Below are 18,317 nucleotides of genomic sequence, written 5' to 3' on the forward strand. Positions count from 1 at the left end.
ACTGTGCTTTGATGAAAGGAATTATTTTAGAATTTATGATCTTACACATAAAAGTATCTGCATAAAAATAATTTATAATGCAAATAAAGTGGTTAAGTTAAAGCTAACACAGATGCAATATTAATAAACCTCCTGTTATATAACCACATTATACATACATATATATATATATATATATATATGTATATGTATATGTATATGTGTATGTATATGTATTATAATTTATTTACTAAAGAAATATTGATTATATTATCTCCTAAGATTAATTTTAGTAGAATTATCTAAAAAGAGTGAATCCATAGTTAGTAAGTTTAATTTCCGAAAATTGTTTTAAAGTAACTTGAATGTAAATTGTTAGAAAACTTTAACGGGGACTTGAATTAAATCATGAATAACAAAATTTCAATTGTAAAAAGAAATTAAATTAAAAGCAAGTAATTAAACTTAAAAGCAAGTAATCATTGCCATTGATCGGAAATTAGTTGACTTTTCTAGGGGAACAAACCAACTGCCGTTCAATGAACAATAATTAAGAAATAAATACGAAGGTGTTTCGTCCTTTACTCAAGCAATAAGGCGATGCCAAACTGGCAATTTAAGTTAGGCTAAACATTTCCGTGAATTGATGGGATCAAGAGCTAATGCAGGGCACCAAAGAACTCATTCTGATTAAGCATTTTCGCTAATTCAATTTTTGAGTGAAAAGCAGTTTATGTAGTAAAACTGAGCTCTTTTGTTAAATTGAGATTGAGATTTATATCTTCATGTACATTCCCTTCTCTTATCATATATAATTTTAATTTCAATTTTTATTTTTTGATTTGTTTTTGCAAAGATTGCATTATACACTCATGTCCATAAATTAAGGATAATTCGGAGTCGCGCGGAAATCGAACTCTAAAATAAATATATCACCTGTAAAATCACTACACACATCTTCAAGAATCATATGCAAATTTCAGGAAGTAACCAGATGACACCGATGGTACGTCACAATGACGAGAGTGTAAGAGAGTGATATATAAGGAATACAGGCAAAGAAGTAAAATTGTTCGCAGGCGCTTTATAAGCATTTCAGTGCAATAACCGAATAGTTATGACACAAAGGACGCATTTGGATGATTTTTTACGTGGTATAATTATCGGCCGTCTGGAATGTGGGCGTACCCAACTGGAAGTATCAGACGAACTTGGAATTGCCCAGAGTGTCATCTCCAGGCTTTGGCAACGATTCCAAGATGATTGTAATGTGAGAAGACGTTACAGCACAGGTCGCCCCGGAGTCACAACGCCGAATGAGGACCGGTATTTGGCAGTTACTGCCAAAAGAAACAGGCGGATCACAGCCTCAGACCTGTCTCGTCAGCTCTCTTCAGCCACTGGTACGACAATTTTAAGGCAGACCGTGTACAAACGCTTAGGGCAGATTGGTCTGCATGCTCGTAGACCTGTCAGATGCGTTCCACTTACTGCAACTCACTCTCGCCTGCGGTTAGCCTGGAGTAGAGAGCATGCATTGTGGACACCGCAACGGTGGGCTTGTGTGATGTTTTCCGACGAGTCCAGGTTTAGCTTGCAGTCTGTATCTCACAGGACTTTCGTATGAAGAGCTCCAGGTGCTCGTAACCAGCAAGAAAACATCATCGAACGACACTTACGGTAGTGCAGGAGTTCTCGTTTGGGGTGGAATTATTCTGGGTTCCAGAACTGACCTGCATGTTCAAATTGGAAAAATGACAATCCAAATCTATCGGGACGTCATTCTGGAACAATATGTACGTTTGTTTCGGGGCGCCATGGGCGCACAATTTGTGTTTATGGATGACAACGCCCGTCCTCACCGAGCAAACATCGTAAGCGAATGCCTTCAATCGGAGGATATCACCCGTCTGGACTGGCCAGCATTCTCACCGGACTTAAATCCAGTAGAGTACGTGTGGGACATGCTTGGCCGACGAGTTGCAGCCCGTCAACCTCCTCCTACATGTCTACCGGAACTTCGGAGAACATTGCTTTTTAAGTGGTGTAATATCCCCCAATATCAGATCGATAATTTGATACTCAGCATGCCTAGGCGTTGTACGGACTGTATTGCATCGTCTGGGAGATATACAATGTATTAACAATCATACCAACCATGTAATATTGGTTTTTTGTAAATAGGTTTTTTTTTGTAATTTGCTCCGGTGAGAAAAATCGCCTATTTTTTTTTTAATATCAAACATGTAGCATCTTTTTTTGCTCTTTACCTGTTGTTTAATAAATAAACTTTACAAATAAGTCAAATTTGTTTTGCTTCTAATTCCTCCTTTGCCTGATTTTGCATTATCCTTAATTTATGTACATGAGTGTAGTTGATAGATTTTATGCATTTGTTGAAGATACAATTTTAAAATTCATAAAATACAGGTTAGGTTTCGTTTTTGTTGATCTGTAAAATTCTTTGCTGCGGGATGTAAATTATATAATTTCTAAGCTTTGACACCTCAAATGGAATCTTATTCAAGTAGAGAAGACACAAAATTTCGCCCTTTAAAAGTTTGAGTATTATCTCCCTAATTTCTGCGTTCCTTCGGGGTATAACAACTAGCACACTCGGCGCGTATTCGAGAGGTCCAGGATAGAGTCCCGGTGAGGACATTGGACATTTTTCATATCTCCTGCTGCAAAATAACCTAATGACTCTGCAACATTTCCCAATAAACATTTACTACAAGCGTGCAGCCATACTTCTTTCTTACCCTATGGACTAATCATTGCTGCAAAGGAATTAAGCTTTTCCTTCTGTATCTAAGTTTTTACATTTTGCGTAAGTTTTCAACTAAAATAAAGCATCTATTGTTAGTACAAAAATGCAAAGCGAAGGAGAGAACGAAATGAGGAAGAATTTTATTTCTAAGCTTATTATGTTGCTTGTATTAGTTAACAGTGTACATTTCTAATGGAAATAAGATTATTAAGAAGCCTTTGGAGGGGGAAAATAATTTTTTTTAATTAAGGTTTTAATTTTTTCCCCCTTTTTTTTTAATTTTTTCCCAGATCGATAACTTTCTTAGATTCGAGTTAATTAAATTGGGGAAATGTATAGCAAAAAGTCTTTAGGGATTATCCTATTCATGCGGATTCTAGAGGACGTTCAATAAGTAGTAAGGTGACAAAAAGGCATCAAATAAGCATTTAAACTCGTAAAATATTATTACCAATGAAAGGAAGTGTTTTCCCTAATAAATAAAGATGGTCACTTTAAACCATAAAACTAATTAAAATGTCTGCTTAGAAGCGCTAGATACACATGTTTTTCTAAACACATGTATTATCTTTTGGGAGCTATGGCAGTGACGGCCAGCTTCTAAAGAAAACAGAACTGGTTTAAATGGATTCCTTTTTATGCGAGCCGAATAGAGTATATAGAACTGCATCCTCAAATAACATTTGCTGTTGTTGTCACTAATTTCTATTCTCTGGCATCTGAACAAGACTACTGAATTCATTAATGTAAAATTCAAACAACAAAAATCAGCATTATATTTGCAAATTTTCACAGGACTAGTTTGTATGGTTTTACCCAACCATCATCTTCAGCTGGCAAAGCGCAAATGAACGAGATAACATATAGTGATTAGATAAGATAAGATGAGAATGGCTGGACAAGAGGATTAATAGATGGTGCTAGTAGTTTAACTCTTGTCCAGCCATTCTTATCTTATCTTATCTAATCACTATATGTTGTCTCATTCATTTGGCAACTGAGGATGATGGTTCAGTAAAACCATCCAAACTAGTCCTGTGAAATTTTGCAAATATAATGCTGATTTTTGTTGTTTTTAATTCTAAATTGATACTTGTTCCGCGTGTTATTATTATTCCGCGTGTTACGGAATTCAGTATGAGATAACGTCTGCTATCGGCAAGAGCTTTGAACACCATATAAGTGACAGTACGAATTTGTCTAGTTGTTGTTATTTTTGTCTTGTCCAAAAATTTCATGGAAGAATGGTTGCCAGAGCCTCAAGTAGGTTGGATTTCTATTCCCCCCCCCAGTTTTGAGAAAGAGTACCCCGGAGTGGGGGCAGTCCGAGGCTCTGCCGCCCCTCTTTCCTACCGCCAAAGTACACGAGAGGACTTTCGGCTCGCTATACATTTCGAGTGCTTCCTTGCTGCAACCCCGCTTAACGCTGTTTCGGTTTAGCGCTCTTTTATTTCAACCCGGGGATTCCACGAAATCGCTCGCAGCATACGGGGCTTCCCCGAAAAATTATGCAGCGATAGGTTTCAAATACATATCCGAAAGAGTGTACTTATATTTCTTGTTTGGTGCGGTGTTGTACAGACATATTTTGAAGGGGTAAATGTGGAAGATGTCGAAGAAATAATTCAAGAAGCAGCGGCTAGTCTTTCTAATGATGAGCTCAAGGAATTAACTGAACAAGAAGGAAACAAAAATGTTGACAGCAGTGATTCAGAAGAAGAGCAAAAAGAACTTTCGATGGCGTTTGTAAAAAGGAGTTTGTCTACCATAACTGAAATAATGGATCAATTCATTGAAAATGATCCGAATTTTGACAGGAGCTCAAAAGTAAGGCGTGGTGTTAGAGATGCTCTATCCGTTTATGAAGAACTTTTAAGAGAACAACGCAAAAGAGAAAGGCAAACAACATTAGATGCTTTTGTCACAAAAAGGCAGAACACTGAAAACGCGGAAGGCTAACTAAATATGACTGACTGAGAATTTTATTTGTTTTATTTAAGAATATTCGTTTTGTTATTTATATTTTGTTTTTATTTTTGCAAGAAATAATAATGTGGTATTAATTTGGGCGTTAAGAAATAAATGTTTGGTTTTATTTTTATTAAAAAAACATACTTTTTAAATTTAATACCTAACCAATTTCCCAGCCATCTTTCCCTAACCCCAATATTTACATGTAAAGATAGCCTCGTTTACCGCTGTTTCGCATTACGCTCTACTTTGATGGAACGTATCCCCCGCGTTAAGCGGGGTCTTACTGTACATTTACAAACATCCATGCCGGTCTCCGGGATTCGAGACCGGTCCCTTCGGTAGGGCAGTAGGTTCCTCTTACTATTATACCGTCTGGGCGACCATTTATCCAGTTCCACCCTAAACTTGAGGATCAGCACCCCGCGGGAGGATGTCCAGGTGTATCCCATCCCTTTTCCCCTACCACTAATCTACACTTACGGATCGCCATATAATTTAGAGTGTCTCCCTATTCAGCAACGACACTCTATATTTACAAAAATCCATGCCATTTCCAGGATTCTAACCTAAGCCTTTCGGTGCGGTATTCAGAGTCACTTACCACTATCCTGTTTGGTGGCTCAAATAATATTGTTCACTTATATAGTGAACCTTCTTAAAATGGATCATTCATCGTTTTATGTAATTTCAGGTATTTGTGTAGGTGGCCATTTTAGAGTGCTGACTCTCAAAGTCAATGAATATTTAAGCTTTCAACACTATATGTTACCTACATCCAAATTTGGCAGAGAACATTCATAATAAATCAATAAGCAGCAATTCAAGGGAAGTTTCCTAAATTTAATCCAATATTTAATTTAAATTAAACCCTGGAAATAAAGTGTACAATACGTTTGCAGAATTTTAACGGATTTGCCATTTATTGCAAATCTGAAAGTTTCTTAATTTGAGCAGAATTTTAACAGATTCGCAGTTTATTTGATACGTAAAAGTTTCATAGCTTATTCAAAGAAAATTCAGTTAATTCATTCAAAAAGAAAATACTTTTTTTATTATCCCAAAGGGGCAATTTTATTCTACCGTAATTATAAAATAATAACTTTTAAGCCCAATAACAGAATTTATAATTCCTAAATATTACTTACAAGTACTATCTTCAATGTTGAAAGAATTCTGGAATTTGTTCGAACCTCACTAAAAAAATATCAATTCCGCAGTGCTTCCTTGGAAATTATGAAAGTGTACTGGATAATGCTTTGCTTTCCTGGTTAAGTTTCTCTTGCTTCGAAATTTAAATGAAATTGGTTAAACATTTAAATTAAATTTATTAATGGACGGAAAAAATGAAATTTCCTTGAAAAATTCTTCATAAAAACACATTTTATTTACATACTATGGCTTAATTTTTCAGTATATTTAAAGTAGTAAATAAACGCTTCGGCCGCAAGTGTATTTGATTTAATAAGTATCAAATAAATTTCAAAAGTACCTGAGTTCAAAACTTCTGAAATAGACATAAACGCAGTGACATTCCTCCTTCTTCTTTAATGGGAAATATTTTTTTATATTGCATACATTAAAGTAATGTATTGCCCAATGTATTTTTCTTCGAAATATTTCTAACATAGAAATATTTTCTTTTAATAAATGGTAATGTTTGCTATACCTCTCTGTTATCTCTCATTTGCATGTTTGTAATTGCTTAAGGCAGCAATTAAGAAATTACGTTCACAGATTTTTTTGAGTTAATGCGAACATTTGCGTTATCTAGCTTTGCTTTCTTAATTAGCATAACTTAAAGGTGATTAATTTTCAACTTTCCTTTATTTTTGAAAACGTATGCAATCATTTCGTTTGCAAATTTTATTATAAATGTCGGTTGCAAATGTGTGAAAGAAATTTACTTTTGTGTTTCTATTTACTTAAAAGCTCTCGAGAAACATTCGCAGAATTTCAATAAATTATTATATCCACAGTGTGATTAATATTTAAAAAACTGTGTAATTTTCATGACATTAAGTGGTTTGTAAGTGGGGGTTATTATTATTTTTTTAAGTGCAGAATTTCACCATAAGATTTTAGCAAGAGAATCATAAACTGGTGTCCTTATAATAAGCGAAAATCTATTTATTTCGCTTAATTTTTGTAATAAGAAACTTTTACTTACAGTGGTGGCCAAAATTGTGGACACTTTTAGAAATTTTTTTGTTTTTGAACTTTGTATGCTTATAGAAAACGTTACGTTTCACAAAATGCAAACTTTATATCATTTTAAAGAGAATTTATTACTTAATTCAATACAAAACACAAAATTCAATTATTTGCAATATAAAAAAAGTTAAACAATAATAGTTATCGATATACATTAGATAGTGATGATTGCAGTGAGTTATCAGTACTTAGTAGGGTTCCCTTTATTTTTGATTACAGCTTCACATCGACGTTTCATTGAGCTGACAAGAGTTTTAAGCTCTTCCTTCGTTATCACATGATGCCAGGAAACAATTATAGTCTCAATTAGTTCCCTTTTATTTGATGGGCGCCTCATTGGGACAAGAGTTTTCAAACGGTGCCACAAATTTTCGATAGGACTGAGGTCAGGACAATTTCCAGGCCATGACAACAATTTAATGCTCTTTGTACGAAACCACTCTTTCGATGTTTTGGTGTGAGGCAAAGAGCAGAATCCTGCTGAAAAATAAACGAAGCATTGTTGGAAAAGAGATCTCTGATGGAAGGTAGAAGTTTTGGTTCTAGAATAGTGTCAATGTATTTTCTGGCATTCAGTGTCCCATCGACGACATGAAGGCGACCAATGCCATCTGCTGACATGCATGACCGAATCATAACACTAACTGGGTTCTTCACAGTTGCTTGAATGTAGTCAGGATGTAGCTGCTCTTCTCCTATTCTACGTCTTACATATTTTCGCCCATCACTACCGAATAACGATATCTTAGTTTCATCACTCCATATAACTTGTGACCACTGATCATCTGTCCAATTAATGTGTTCCTTTGCCCGTTGAAGTCTTTTTTCGTTGCTGAAATTAAGATAAGGCTTTTTTCGTGGAATTCTACCTCTCAGTCCAGCATCTGTTAATGTTCTCCTGATTGTTCTTGAACTGACAGAAACACCAGCATCATTCAGATCACTTCTGATGGCCGCTGATGACATTAATCTATTTTGGAGACATAGTCGTTTTATTCTTCTGTCATCAATAGATGTGGTGCACTTTTTTCGGCCTTTTCTTTCTTTGTTTTTTATTGAATTTGTCTCCTGATATCATAAACAAATTTTTCGGACTCCAGATGCAGTCACTGAACTACCCACCTGTCTTGCAATTTCAGCATAAGAAAGACCACTTTCTCGTAACACAATAATATTACATCTCTTTCTAGGTTTCCAATCTACTCTTTTATTTAATGTCATTGCTTCTTGACTAAATATTAAAAATGTTTACAAAAATTCCTACTTGTAATTGCAGTGTATAAGAAAGAGGTCCTCCTTCTACAGAACAAAGCAAAATAATGAATTGTTTCAAGTGTAAACATGATGTCAGCTTCTACTGGTAGTTACTAACATTTGATTGGTTCTCAGAACAAGAACAGTGATTGGCCAGGAAAGCTAGACATTACAAACCACTTCATAACTGTGTTTTTTATTTATATTAAAGTACATATAACTTTTTTTGTATTGCAAATAATGGAATTTTGTGTTTTGTTTTGAATTCAGTAATAAATTCTCTTTAAAATGATATATACAAGTTTGCATTTTGCGAAACGTAACATTTTCTATAAGCATACAAAGTTCAAAAACATAAAAATTTCCAAAAGCTTCCACAATTTTGGCCACCACTGTATAGCTGCATATATGCCATATTTATTGAGCAACGTATTTTTATAATGTTGAAGATTTTTCCACAATACCTTTTTATCGCAGCCAGGATTTTATTACACTTGAAGGTACGAAAAGTAAAGTTTACGAAGTAAAGTAGTTTTGGGCTTTATTGACATATGAACGCTATTCCGAATGTCATGTAAAAGAGACAGAGCAATACTATCAAAAACATTGACAATGGATTTACTTGAGACATATTACTATTTTAGGAGTTCGTGCATTTAAATCTAATAAGAAAGAAACACGTAGCCGATTTTAACATCCTGACGGCTGTTACAAAGGTTTATCACTATTACTTATGCTTGATAAACATCATAATTCATGGGCAGAAGACTAACTATGAAATTACGTAGAACAGAGGCAATTTAGGACTCAGACAAGGTTCTGCATGAAATGAAAAAAAAAAAAAAAAAAAAAAAAAATCTGAAAATCTTTCAGATTAGAAGCTGTAAGAGGAAATTTCAAATATTGCAAGATATTAAAAGTGATAGCGATACGTAGTGCTGCCAACTGAACTAGAGCAATAACTGGAATAAAAATAAACAACAACAAAAAATAAAAATCTGAAAGTTTTCAGATTTTAACGGTAGCCTAAAAGTGTTTGTTAAGGTTTCTTACGGTCTTGCTGAGTCTTACGGTCTACGAGTCTTGCAGTTCCACTCACTTCTTCTAACCCATTCTTTTTAGATTTATGAAAAACTCATAGTTTTGCCCTTTAATGATATCAAAAAGTGTACTTCCTTAATTAGAAGCAATGTTAACTCTTTTTCTTACTCAGTTTTTTCTTTTTACTTCCTTGTACGAAGTAAAAAGGAAGTATTGTTATTGCGCAAAGTTTCAGGCAGCATATTTCAACGAAAATATCCATTTTGACCGCTATCGAATGCAATTTAACGATGTTTTTGCGTCATATCTGTACGTAAGGACAGAATAAAAGACTCGCTTCCTCCAAAAAAAATTATAAAACTGCCTTAAAATTAATTCTGAAGAGAATTGTTTGTGGCGTCTGTACGAACGTATGTACGTACGTACGTATCTCGCATAACTCAAAAACGAATAGCCTCAGAACGTTGAAATTTTGTATATAGGTCTGCTATAACATGTAGATGTGCACCTCGTATTTTGGTGGCAATCGGCAGCGCCAAACGTATATAAATATATTTATATATATATATCCAATCTGTTACCCGGCTCAGTGATCTCAGTTTCTTTACACTTATATGTATTTAAATTGTACATTTTTTGCTTTAAAAATTATTGAATTATGTTGTTTCTATCTTCCGGTTAAGGTTTTTAAGCCTTTAGTAAATATGTATGCAATATTTTTAGAATTATCAACAATTTTAAAGTTAAGTGCCGCTAAGCGTTTTTTTTTTTTTTTTTTTTTTTTTTTTTTTTTTTTTAGGCGGTCATTGATTGTTTACATTTGAAACAGCAGATTAGTGGATTTGTTGCCAATCTAGAGAAACTTAGCGTCGCAACAACAAAGATAACGCCTTCATTTATTATTGCCAATTAAATCATGATTAGTCCTTTGTGGAGTTTTTTCGAGGAAATAAGTGTTTAAGATTTACTTCGTAATTTTTAATATTTTAATATAGATGAGGTTTTATGTATTTTTGCCTTCTCGCGAAATGAGAACTGAATTAATTGAATGAGAAATACTCAATCGTCTGTGAAAAACTGTGTCTTTTTGTTTTGTTTACTTAATTTCTTTTATACATCGTTCTAGCTTTATTATAATATTTGAATAGAACATGTGGCAACGATTAGATAATTCTATTCTTTAAATGATATAAATTTTGTGCATTTTGAGTTATAATATGAACGAAATATAATACTGTTAAGTGAATCTAGCGCCGGAGTGTCGCTATGGTAAGCAAATACTAGAGTAAATTTTAAAGAATGCATTTATTCTATTGTGGTTTATGCGCTGTCGGCGAAGTAGATTTAATTCAATCCAATAAGTTTAAATGAAATGCAAGAAAAATGCGTATAATTTAATATTCCGTATAAGGAAGTGATGTGGTGTACACATCAGTTTTTTTTTTTTTTTTTTTTTTTTTTTTTTTTTTTTTTTTCCAAAGGGATTTCAGTCCCGAAGGACTATTGCTTTCGTTTTGGCATTTTGCGTCGGACTCATAAACGTCGGTTCACTTTTCAAACTGTTGCCACAAAATGTTAGAGTCCTGCATTATATTTGAAGAAATTAAATAATGAAAAATCTGCATAAATGATTGTCTATTTCTCGCATTGTGATAAAACAATGGTACATAGAGCCATCGAATTTTGAATGACGAAATCCTACTGCGAATATGGGCATCTGAAATCCCAAATTTGGAATTTGTTTTATTATAGATTTTATATTTTGTAAAACTTTAACGAATTTTTGATTTACAAACTCAATGCTTTAAAAGCGAGAAATGGCAACGTTATATAGAAAAAAAAATACTTTTATCTCCAGCTCGCGAGACTGTGTATATCGGAAATTCTAAAGATATGCTTAGTTTAACATTATTTTGCGATATTGGATATTGCTCTTGAACTGAATTTTATGGTTTAAGTGCAAAGAACATGATATTTAATAAATAAAGGTAACACTCAAAACGTTAAAAAAACGCCCCTTTGGACGTAATTTAAAATCTGGAAAATTTCAGATTTTTTTTTTTTTTAAAGTTTGCAGTTTCCTTGTTTAGATTTTCATGTATGCTTTCTTTTTCTTTTTTTTTCCAAAATTAAATGCGCATCCCTTTACCCCCCTTTTTTTTACTACTTCGCAATATTTGCATCGAGTTACTAGAAATTAGTATCTTTTTATTTATTTATTTATTATTTTTTTAAATTTATATCATAAACACCTCAAGTATTGATTTAATTGTTATAATACTTTGCATATTGTTATTGAATTCCAGCGTCAAGTATAATTTTCAATCATTATCATATCTGTCATTACGCTCTAAATTCACCACCCATAATAACCCTGCTTTAAATATTACCTTTCTCTTACCTAATTTAAATTCACGCGCTATACAATGCGAAAAACATGCATACATTCATGCAAATTCTTCACTGCGTAATACTTTAAATAAAACACAGGGCGATAATATTTGATGGCAACAATTTAAAAAGATGCCTTTTATAGTGATTCCATGCAAAATGCCGTTTCGAGACTAATATCCCATTCAGGACTAACGTCTCTTTTGGGCTAATAATATTTTACGGTGTTTGCATTTATTTAGCTATTTTTGGTAGAATTTGTAATTAAAATTGTTTTATATTCCCGTGCAATGCAGCCCGAAACTTATTTAAAGAGAAAACTAAGCCAAAAAATTAAAAATGCAGGAGCACGCGCATTTAATAAATAGGAATCACGTAATTTCAGGAAAAATCGAGAAAATACCAGAATATTCTCGTGTATTTATAAAGCTTATAAAAGCTGGAGGAAAGCATCTCAATTGAGTTGTTTACTGTAGAAATTTGCGGTGAAATCGGATTAGCTTTCTCGGTTTTGAATTGTGTTTTGTAAAACATTTTAGTAGTTTAAAATATAACTACTGTACGATTATCTCTGAGGAAATTTAAGCATTTTGTTTGTATTAAATATAAGAATAATTTTTATTCACTTTTCATCGGATTTGTGCATTCAATTTATTATGAAAACGTACGCACGCAAGAATATAAGCTGTAAAGGAACCTAAGAAGAGTAACTTAATATTTTCACAAGGCGAATGTAGAAAGAGCTTCGATAAAAATGTGAAGGCACTTAAATGCTTACGATTAACATCACCCCTATATTACACGAATAAAAATATCAAATGTCAAAAGACTAGCTCATTTTTTCGACACGAATGAATACCAATTTAAGAACGTTTCGGAAACTACTTAGATCTGATATCTGCTCTATTTAATATACGCACGATTCTAAATTGATACTTATGATTTAAAAGGAGCACTTCACTGGTGTATTCAAATTTCAATGTTGAATAGAAAAATATCTTTCTTTATACTGCAGAACAAACGCGACATCATAAATTATGCTCATAATAGTGAATAGTGGCTTCCCTTTATACCTCCAAAAGCCACTTTAAAAGGAGCTCTAAGCAGAGTGGAGTAAAATCTTATAAAAGTTAGAGAACCTCTTCCGCACATTGAAATAAAATTCAATATTTTTACTTAAAATGCCTTGTTTCGGCTTTCCTGCTTTCTTGGAAGTATATATTCCGCTGAAATAACGCTCCAATTTAGTAAACGTTTCTTTACGCTTTATCGGAGGCAATCTTGCATAACATGTTTTTCACACGCATCGCTGTAAAGCTAATGGGAAGAGACCGTTTGTCAGGTTTTACGAGGGACTGCGAGAACCTTTTATAGCTCTATAAGAATACCAGTAAAGCATCTTCGAAATAGAAGAAGCTCTCCTTTTCCCTCTAAAATGTTTTTACGTCATGCTTTTTGCGTTTTTTATTTTCAGAACTCTTATTTTTTTTAGCCTTCCCCGTAGAGTTTCCAGTTTTTCTGTAATTTAAATTTATCGCCTAACATATCGAACTTAAAATCCACATGAAATTTTCCAAGAAAAAATATGTATTCGCGAAGTTATTGGTCCATGAAGTAAAAATAAATTTTAATAGAAGAAAGTTCCAGTTAATGAAAATTTATGAAGCTCATATAAAAAGTTATTCGAGAGCTTTTCTTTTGCCGGATACGTAAAATTGTACAAACCTTTCTAACATCCACTATTTCGAAGATCCTTTTTCATATTTTAAGAAACATTTATCATTATATATGGTAATCTTTCCTTAGTAAGTGAAATTAAGCACTTTTTAACTAGCTTTAAGGAGCTTTTAATGAAAATTAATTGTGATTTTAATAAACTGAATATAATTAATGCGTTACGTCAAACGTCTTGTATTTTTGAATGAAAATTGTATTATTTATTAATCAAAAACATTTAAGAGCTTAATTATTATTTGTTTGATTACTTAATCGTAATGCAAGAAAGATTAAAGCATTTGATGTTATCAGCTTATGCTTTAAGAAATTATTCTCATGAAAAGAAAAAAAGTAAAATGTGTTAAAGTTATCAAAATTTTCCCACTAAATATTATTTCTTCTTTCACTGGTAAAGTAATCTATATTTCAAATAAATATTTATTTTGAAAATTCATCTTTTCTCTGAAATAAATTAAAACTTTATATACTGCAAATGAAATTTATGTCATAAAACTACATTTCTTTTCAAAGCTTTATTAAGTAATTTATTTAAAGTGTTACTAATTTATTGAATCATTTATTTCATTTTGTAAATTTGATTATTTATTCGTTTGAAGATTATATTTTCTGCTGATTATTACTCAAAATGATACTTTATGGCTTAGTTTCCAAAATTTCAAAAAGGACGATAAGCGAGTTTTATGTGATATCTTGGAATTAATGATAGTTACATTTTTTTACTCATATATTCGGTTTTTAAGAAAATAAAAATTCCGGAATAAAGAATAAATTGAAATGTAATCTTACTGATATTTATAGAAATTTAACCTTTTACAGTTTTCTTTACAAATATTTGATGTACATTCTTTATAATATGTACATTTGTAGAATTACTCACTCTTTTTGTACTAAAATGAACGTTGAGGAAGCTAGTGAACTTGTTAGCGACTTATTGCTGCGTTCAAACAACTAAAGCATAGACTCGAGACGGGTTAACTACTCTTTATTTCACTCAAAATATGATGAACAATTGGACCTTTTCTCGGCCTTGCAACAAAGCCACCACTCCGGCTTGAATTCAAAATAAGAAATAAGAACTAAACTATAGTTAACTAAGAGAGATGTAGCCGAAGCTAACACAAATATCTATCGTAGTTAGCCCTTAATTTAACTATTGGCCCTTTTCTCGGCCTTGCAGCAAAGCCACCACTCCGGCTTGAATTCAAAATAAGAAATAAGAACTAATAATTGGCCCTTTTCTCGGCCTTGCAGCAAAGCCACCACTCCGGCTTGAATTCAAAATAAGAAATAAGAACTAAACTATAATTAACTAAGAGAGATGTAGCCGAAGCTAACACAAATATCTATCGTAGTTGGCCTTAATTTAACTATTGGCCCTTTTCTCGGCCTTGCAACAAAGCCACCACTCCGGCTTGAATTCAAAATAAGAAATAAGAACTAAACTATAGTTAACTAAGAGAGATGTAGCCGAAGCTAACACAAATATCTATCGTAGTTGGCCCTTAATTTAACTATTGGCCCTTTTCTCGGCCTTGCAGCAAAGCCACCACTCCGGCTTGAATTCAAAATAAGAAATAAGAACTAATAATTGGCCCTTTTCTCGGCCTTGCAGCAAAGCCACCACTCCGGCTTGAATTCAAAATAAGAAATAAGAACTAAACTATAATTAACTAAGAGAGATGTAGCCGAAGCTAACACAAATATCTATCGTAGTTGGCCTTAATTTAACTATTGGCCCTTTTCTCGGCCTTGCAACAAAGCCACCACTCCGGCTTGAATTCAAAATAAGAAATAAGAACTAAACTATAGTTAACTAAGAGAGATGTAGTCGAAGCTAACACAAATATCTACCGTAGTTGGCCCTTAATTTAAACTAGCAAGCGAATATCAAAAGGCACGTAATATACAGCTAAGCGTAACAGGCTTAAGACAGAGTTAGCCCAAAGGCAAACACGCGCTATTCAGAATTCCTAGCTCTCTCTGACGAAGCAAGTTGAACTTTTCTTTAAATACTACTTCTAACACATTTGCATTCAATGCGATTCTAAAAATTCATTCTTGTAGCGAGTTTTAAGCGGAAATAAGAATTGATAGGAAAATATTTTTAAATTAAAATAATTGTTACAAATTTAATATATACCTTACAGATATTGTTTGAGGCTCTGTAATCTGTCTTAAAGCTCTTTTAGCAAAAGAATTCATTTGAATAAAAATGATTTGTATGCATGAAAACTGCAAAAGCAATTATTTCTACCCAGTAAGTTACAAGAGAAGTTTCTTGGTTCCTGTGTTTCATGCAAAGCTAACAACGAAAGTGTTTTTAGGTACAGGGTTAATCAGATATATGAGAACAAGTTTGAAATAAATGTAATATGTTATTACGCAATACACAGGGAATTGATGGATGATAAATAATTTTAAAAGATAATTTTATGATTTTAAAAAATTGACATGTTTCTGAGAATGTGGCATTATATGCCTGATGCTGAAAATGCAGCGGCAAGTTACAGATGCAATTTTGGATTGTTGCATACGAAATTGACCAGGAGGCTATAAAACTAGAAAGTAGAATAGAGATTTTAATGTACAGAGGCTGTTCGCACATTTTTTAGACGATTTTGGTAAGCGTAATAAAAAATCGTTTGCAGCAAAAGAATAATTGCAATTGTACTATGTTATTAAAAGTCAAAATTATCGTTTGTGGCTTGAAAGTTTTGTTTTTATTCAAAATGGCGAATTTAACAAAGCAGTGGTTCGAAGGCTACATTTACGCTCTTTTCGAAGAGAAATATGCATACTCCGTTATCCAAAAACAATGTGAGAGTCATGGTTTTGTGTGGTACCTAAAGCGTCATAGGTAATATTATCAACAAGAAAGGAAAAAAACGTCAAATTGGAGCCTCAAGTGGGATAAAAATTGCAAACAAGTATCCAAGGGAAAAACGGATATCTTCGAGTATTGCAAAGGTACGTTGTTTAATGTTAAAAAAAAATGCCCCTAGTCAAAGGACAGTTGCAAAATCATTAAAATGCTCGGTTTCCACTGTAAACAAAATGATAAACGTTGATTTAAATCTTACGAAAGCGAAAAAACGCAATGTGCATCGTCTTCTACCAAACATATCGGTCAACGCAGGACACGCTGCAGAATTCTATATGAGAAACACATATCCAAAGAAAAATGGAAAACAATTGTCACAATAGATGAAGCATTGGTGTATTTAATTGATTGTAACAAAAAAAAAGAGCCATTTATTATCATAAAAGGTGAGGAAAAAAAATTAAGTACATGGTTCAAAGAATCGAAAGAAAGGTTTTCTAAGGGATTCATGACTGTTGCTGGTTTTTCTTATAATGGCAAGTTAAAAATAAAGAGAGTGCAAAAAAAAAAAAAAAAAAAAAAAATATCAAGATTAACTCCAGATACTATCAGGAACATATTTTATGGCCACTATAATGGCCATCTCGTCTTCAAAAGGTTAATTTAGAATCCAAACAACTGAAATCAGCATTATATTTTAAAATTTTCACAGGACTAGTTTCGATAGATTTATAGATTTTGATAACAAAGATTTTAGATGTGTAATACAGGGTTACAAAAGAAGCCAATATCTTACCTTATTGAAACCCTTGCAATCACAAAAACGACTTTCTGATGCATGATGAGCTCTAGCTTATAAAAACTGTTTGTTCATTCCAATAATACTTCACATCTCGTTTACTATCGAATGCTCCTGTATTAACCGAACTTTTGTTCTTTGGGAAAGAAGGATCCTCCGTCACCTGCCTCATACCAATAGAATTCTTTAATAAACCAGCCCTAAAGTACAGCTGAACTTTTTCCTCTTACTATTTTTGAATTTGCCTGTTCTTCTGCTCTTACGTGCATGCAAGCGTACGTAGTTACTTTCCTCTTACGTACCTTTGCTTTTACGCATGTTTGCTTGCATGTACGTACGGTATACGTACGACACTCGTATTTGAACAAGGTGGTTACAGACTTTATTGAATCCAAGTATAAGCTTTCAATTACAAATCTTGTCAATGCTGTAAAATTTTATGACAGCATTTTCAGTAATGGGATCGGAAGAGTTTTGTAAATAAAAAATCCAACTTTGATTCTGTCACAGAGCAAAACTGCTAAAGTAAATCCATTGGACAGTAATAAATTAAATGCAAAAGATTCTATTAAAAATATCAAAAATGAAATCATTGTAAGACGAGCCATTTTCGCTAACTGCGCTCTTTAAAGTACAAAACCTTTTGAATAACACCTTAAAATGAAATTAATATTATACTAAGTAGAATTTTTCTTCTACGGGAACAATGCGAAAAGATAGATTTTATCTTTTCGAAAGCTTTCCGCAGGACTGAAATTTTTCTCAGAAAATTCTCTACAATGCTTGAGAAATAAACATAACTGGAAATACATATTTAGGATCAAAATTTAAGGAAATAATGGGTACACCCCCTTTTCTCAATAATTTCTGAAGATATCAAACTGCATTCAATTCTAAAAATATACTTAAGTATAACTTTACCTCATCAAGTACTGAAGTCTAATGCATGGCTCTAATTTTTGTGCATCTTTTTTTTTTTTTTTTTCAGTCACGCCTTTGGAGCCTGAAATGGAAGTGGAACTGAAAAAAGTGAAGAATGGAAGCACGGTCGGCCCCTACGTAGAAGGCTCTACTTTTGTCCTTGAGTGTAAATCATCCGGGGGGAGACCAGCCCCGGAAGTTACTTGGTGGAACGGCACTAAACCTCTTCCGGTCAAGACCACCGTGATGCCGGAAGAGAATGGAACATACTTCGTTACCTCAACGGCCCGCTTTGTTCTTTCGAGGTGGGATCTCGGGGGTAAAGTGGAATGTCGTGTTCGCAGCAATGCTTCAGCCCACCCCACGCATCAGTGGATAAAACTGGACATTCATGGTAATAATTCTCCCTTTCTACCAAA

At 33.2% G+C, this 18,317-nt stretch overlaps 1 protein-coding gene across 2 annotated transcripts in view; it reads left to right on the plus strand.

The window, feature by feature from the left end:
• The window catches only part of LOC118182638 (hemicentin-2-like), a 941,057-nt gene that overhangs the window by 503,296 nt on the left and 419,444 nt on the right, over positions 1-18,317 (plus strand). For both annotated transcript variants that reach the window (XM_085816506.1, XM_085816507.1), the window contains exon 3: positions 17,966-18,292. In XM_085816506.1, coding sequence (XP_085672632.1) covers positions 17,966-18,292 — 327 coding nt within the window. The remainder of the gene's footprint in view (positions 1-17,965; positions 18,293-18,317) is intronic.

The sequence above is a fragment of the Stegodyphus dumicola genome, chromosome 5 (genome assembly GCF_044657685.1).
Source record: "Stegodyphus dumicola isolate Sdum_Otavi_A_Nest chromosome 5, ASM4465768v1".
NCBI lineage: Eukaryota > Metazoa > Arthropoda > Arachnida > Araneae > Eresidae > Stegodyphus > Stegodyphus dumicola.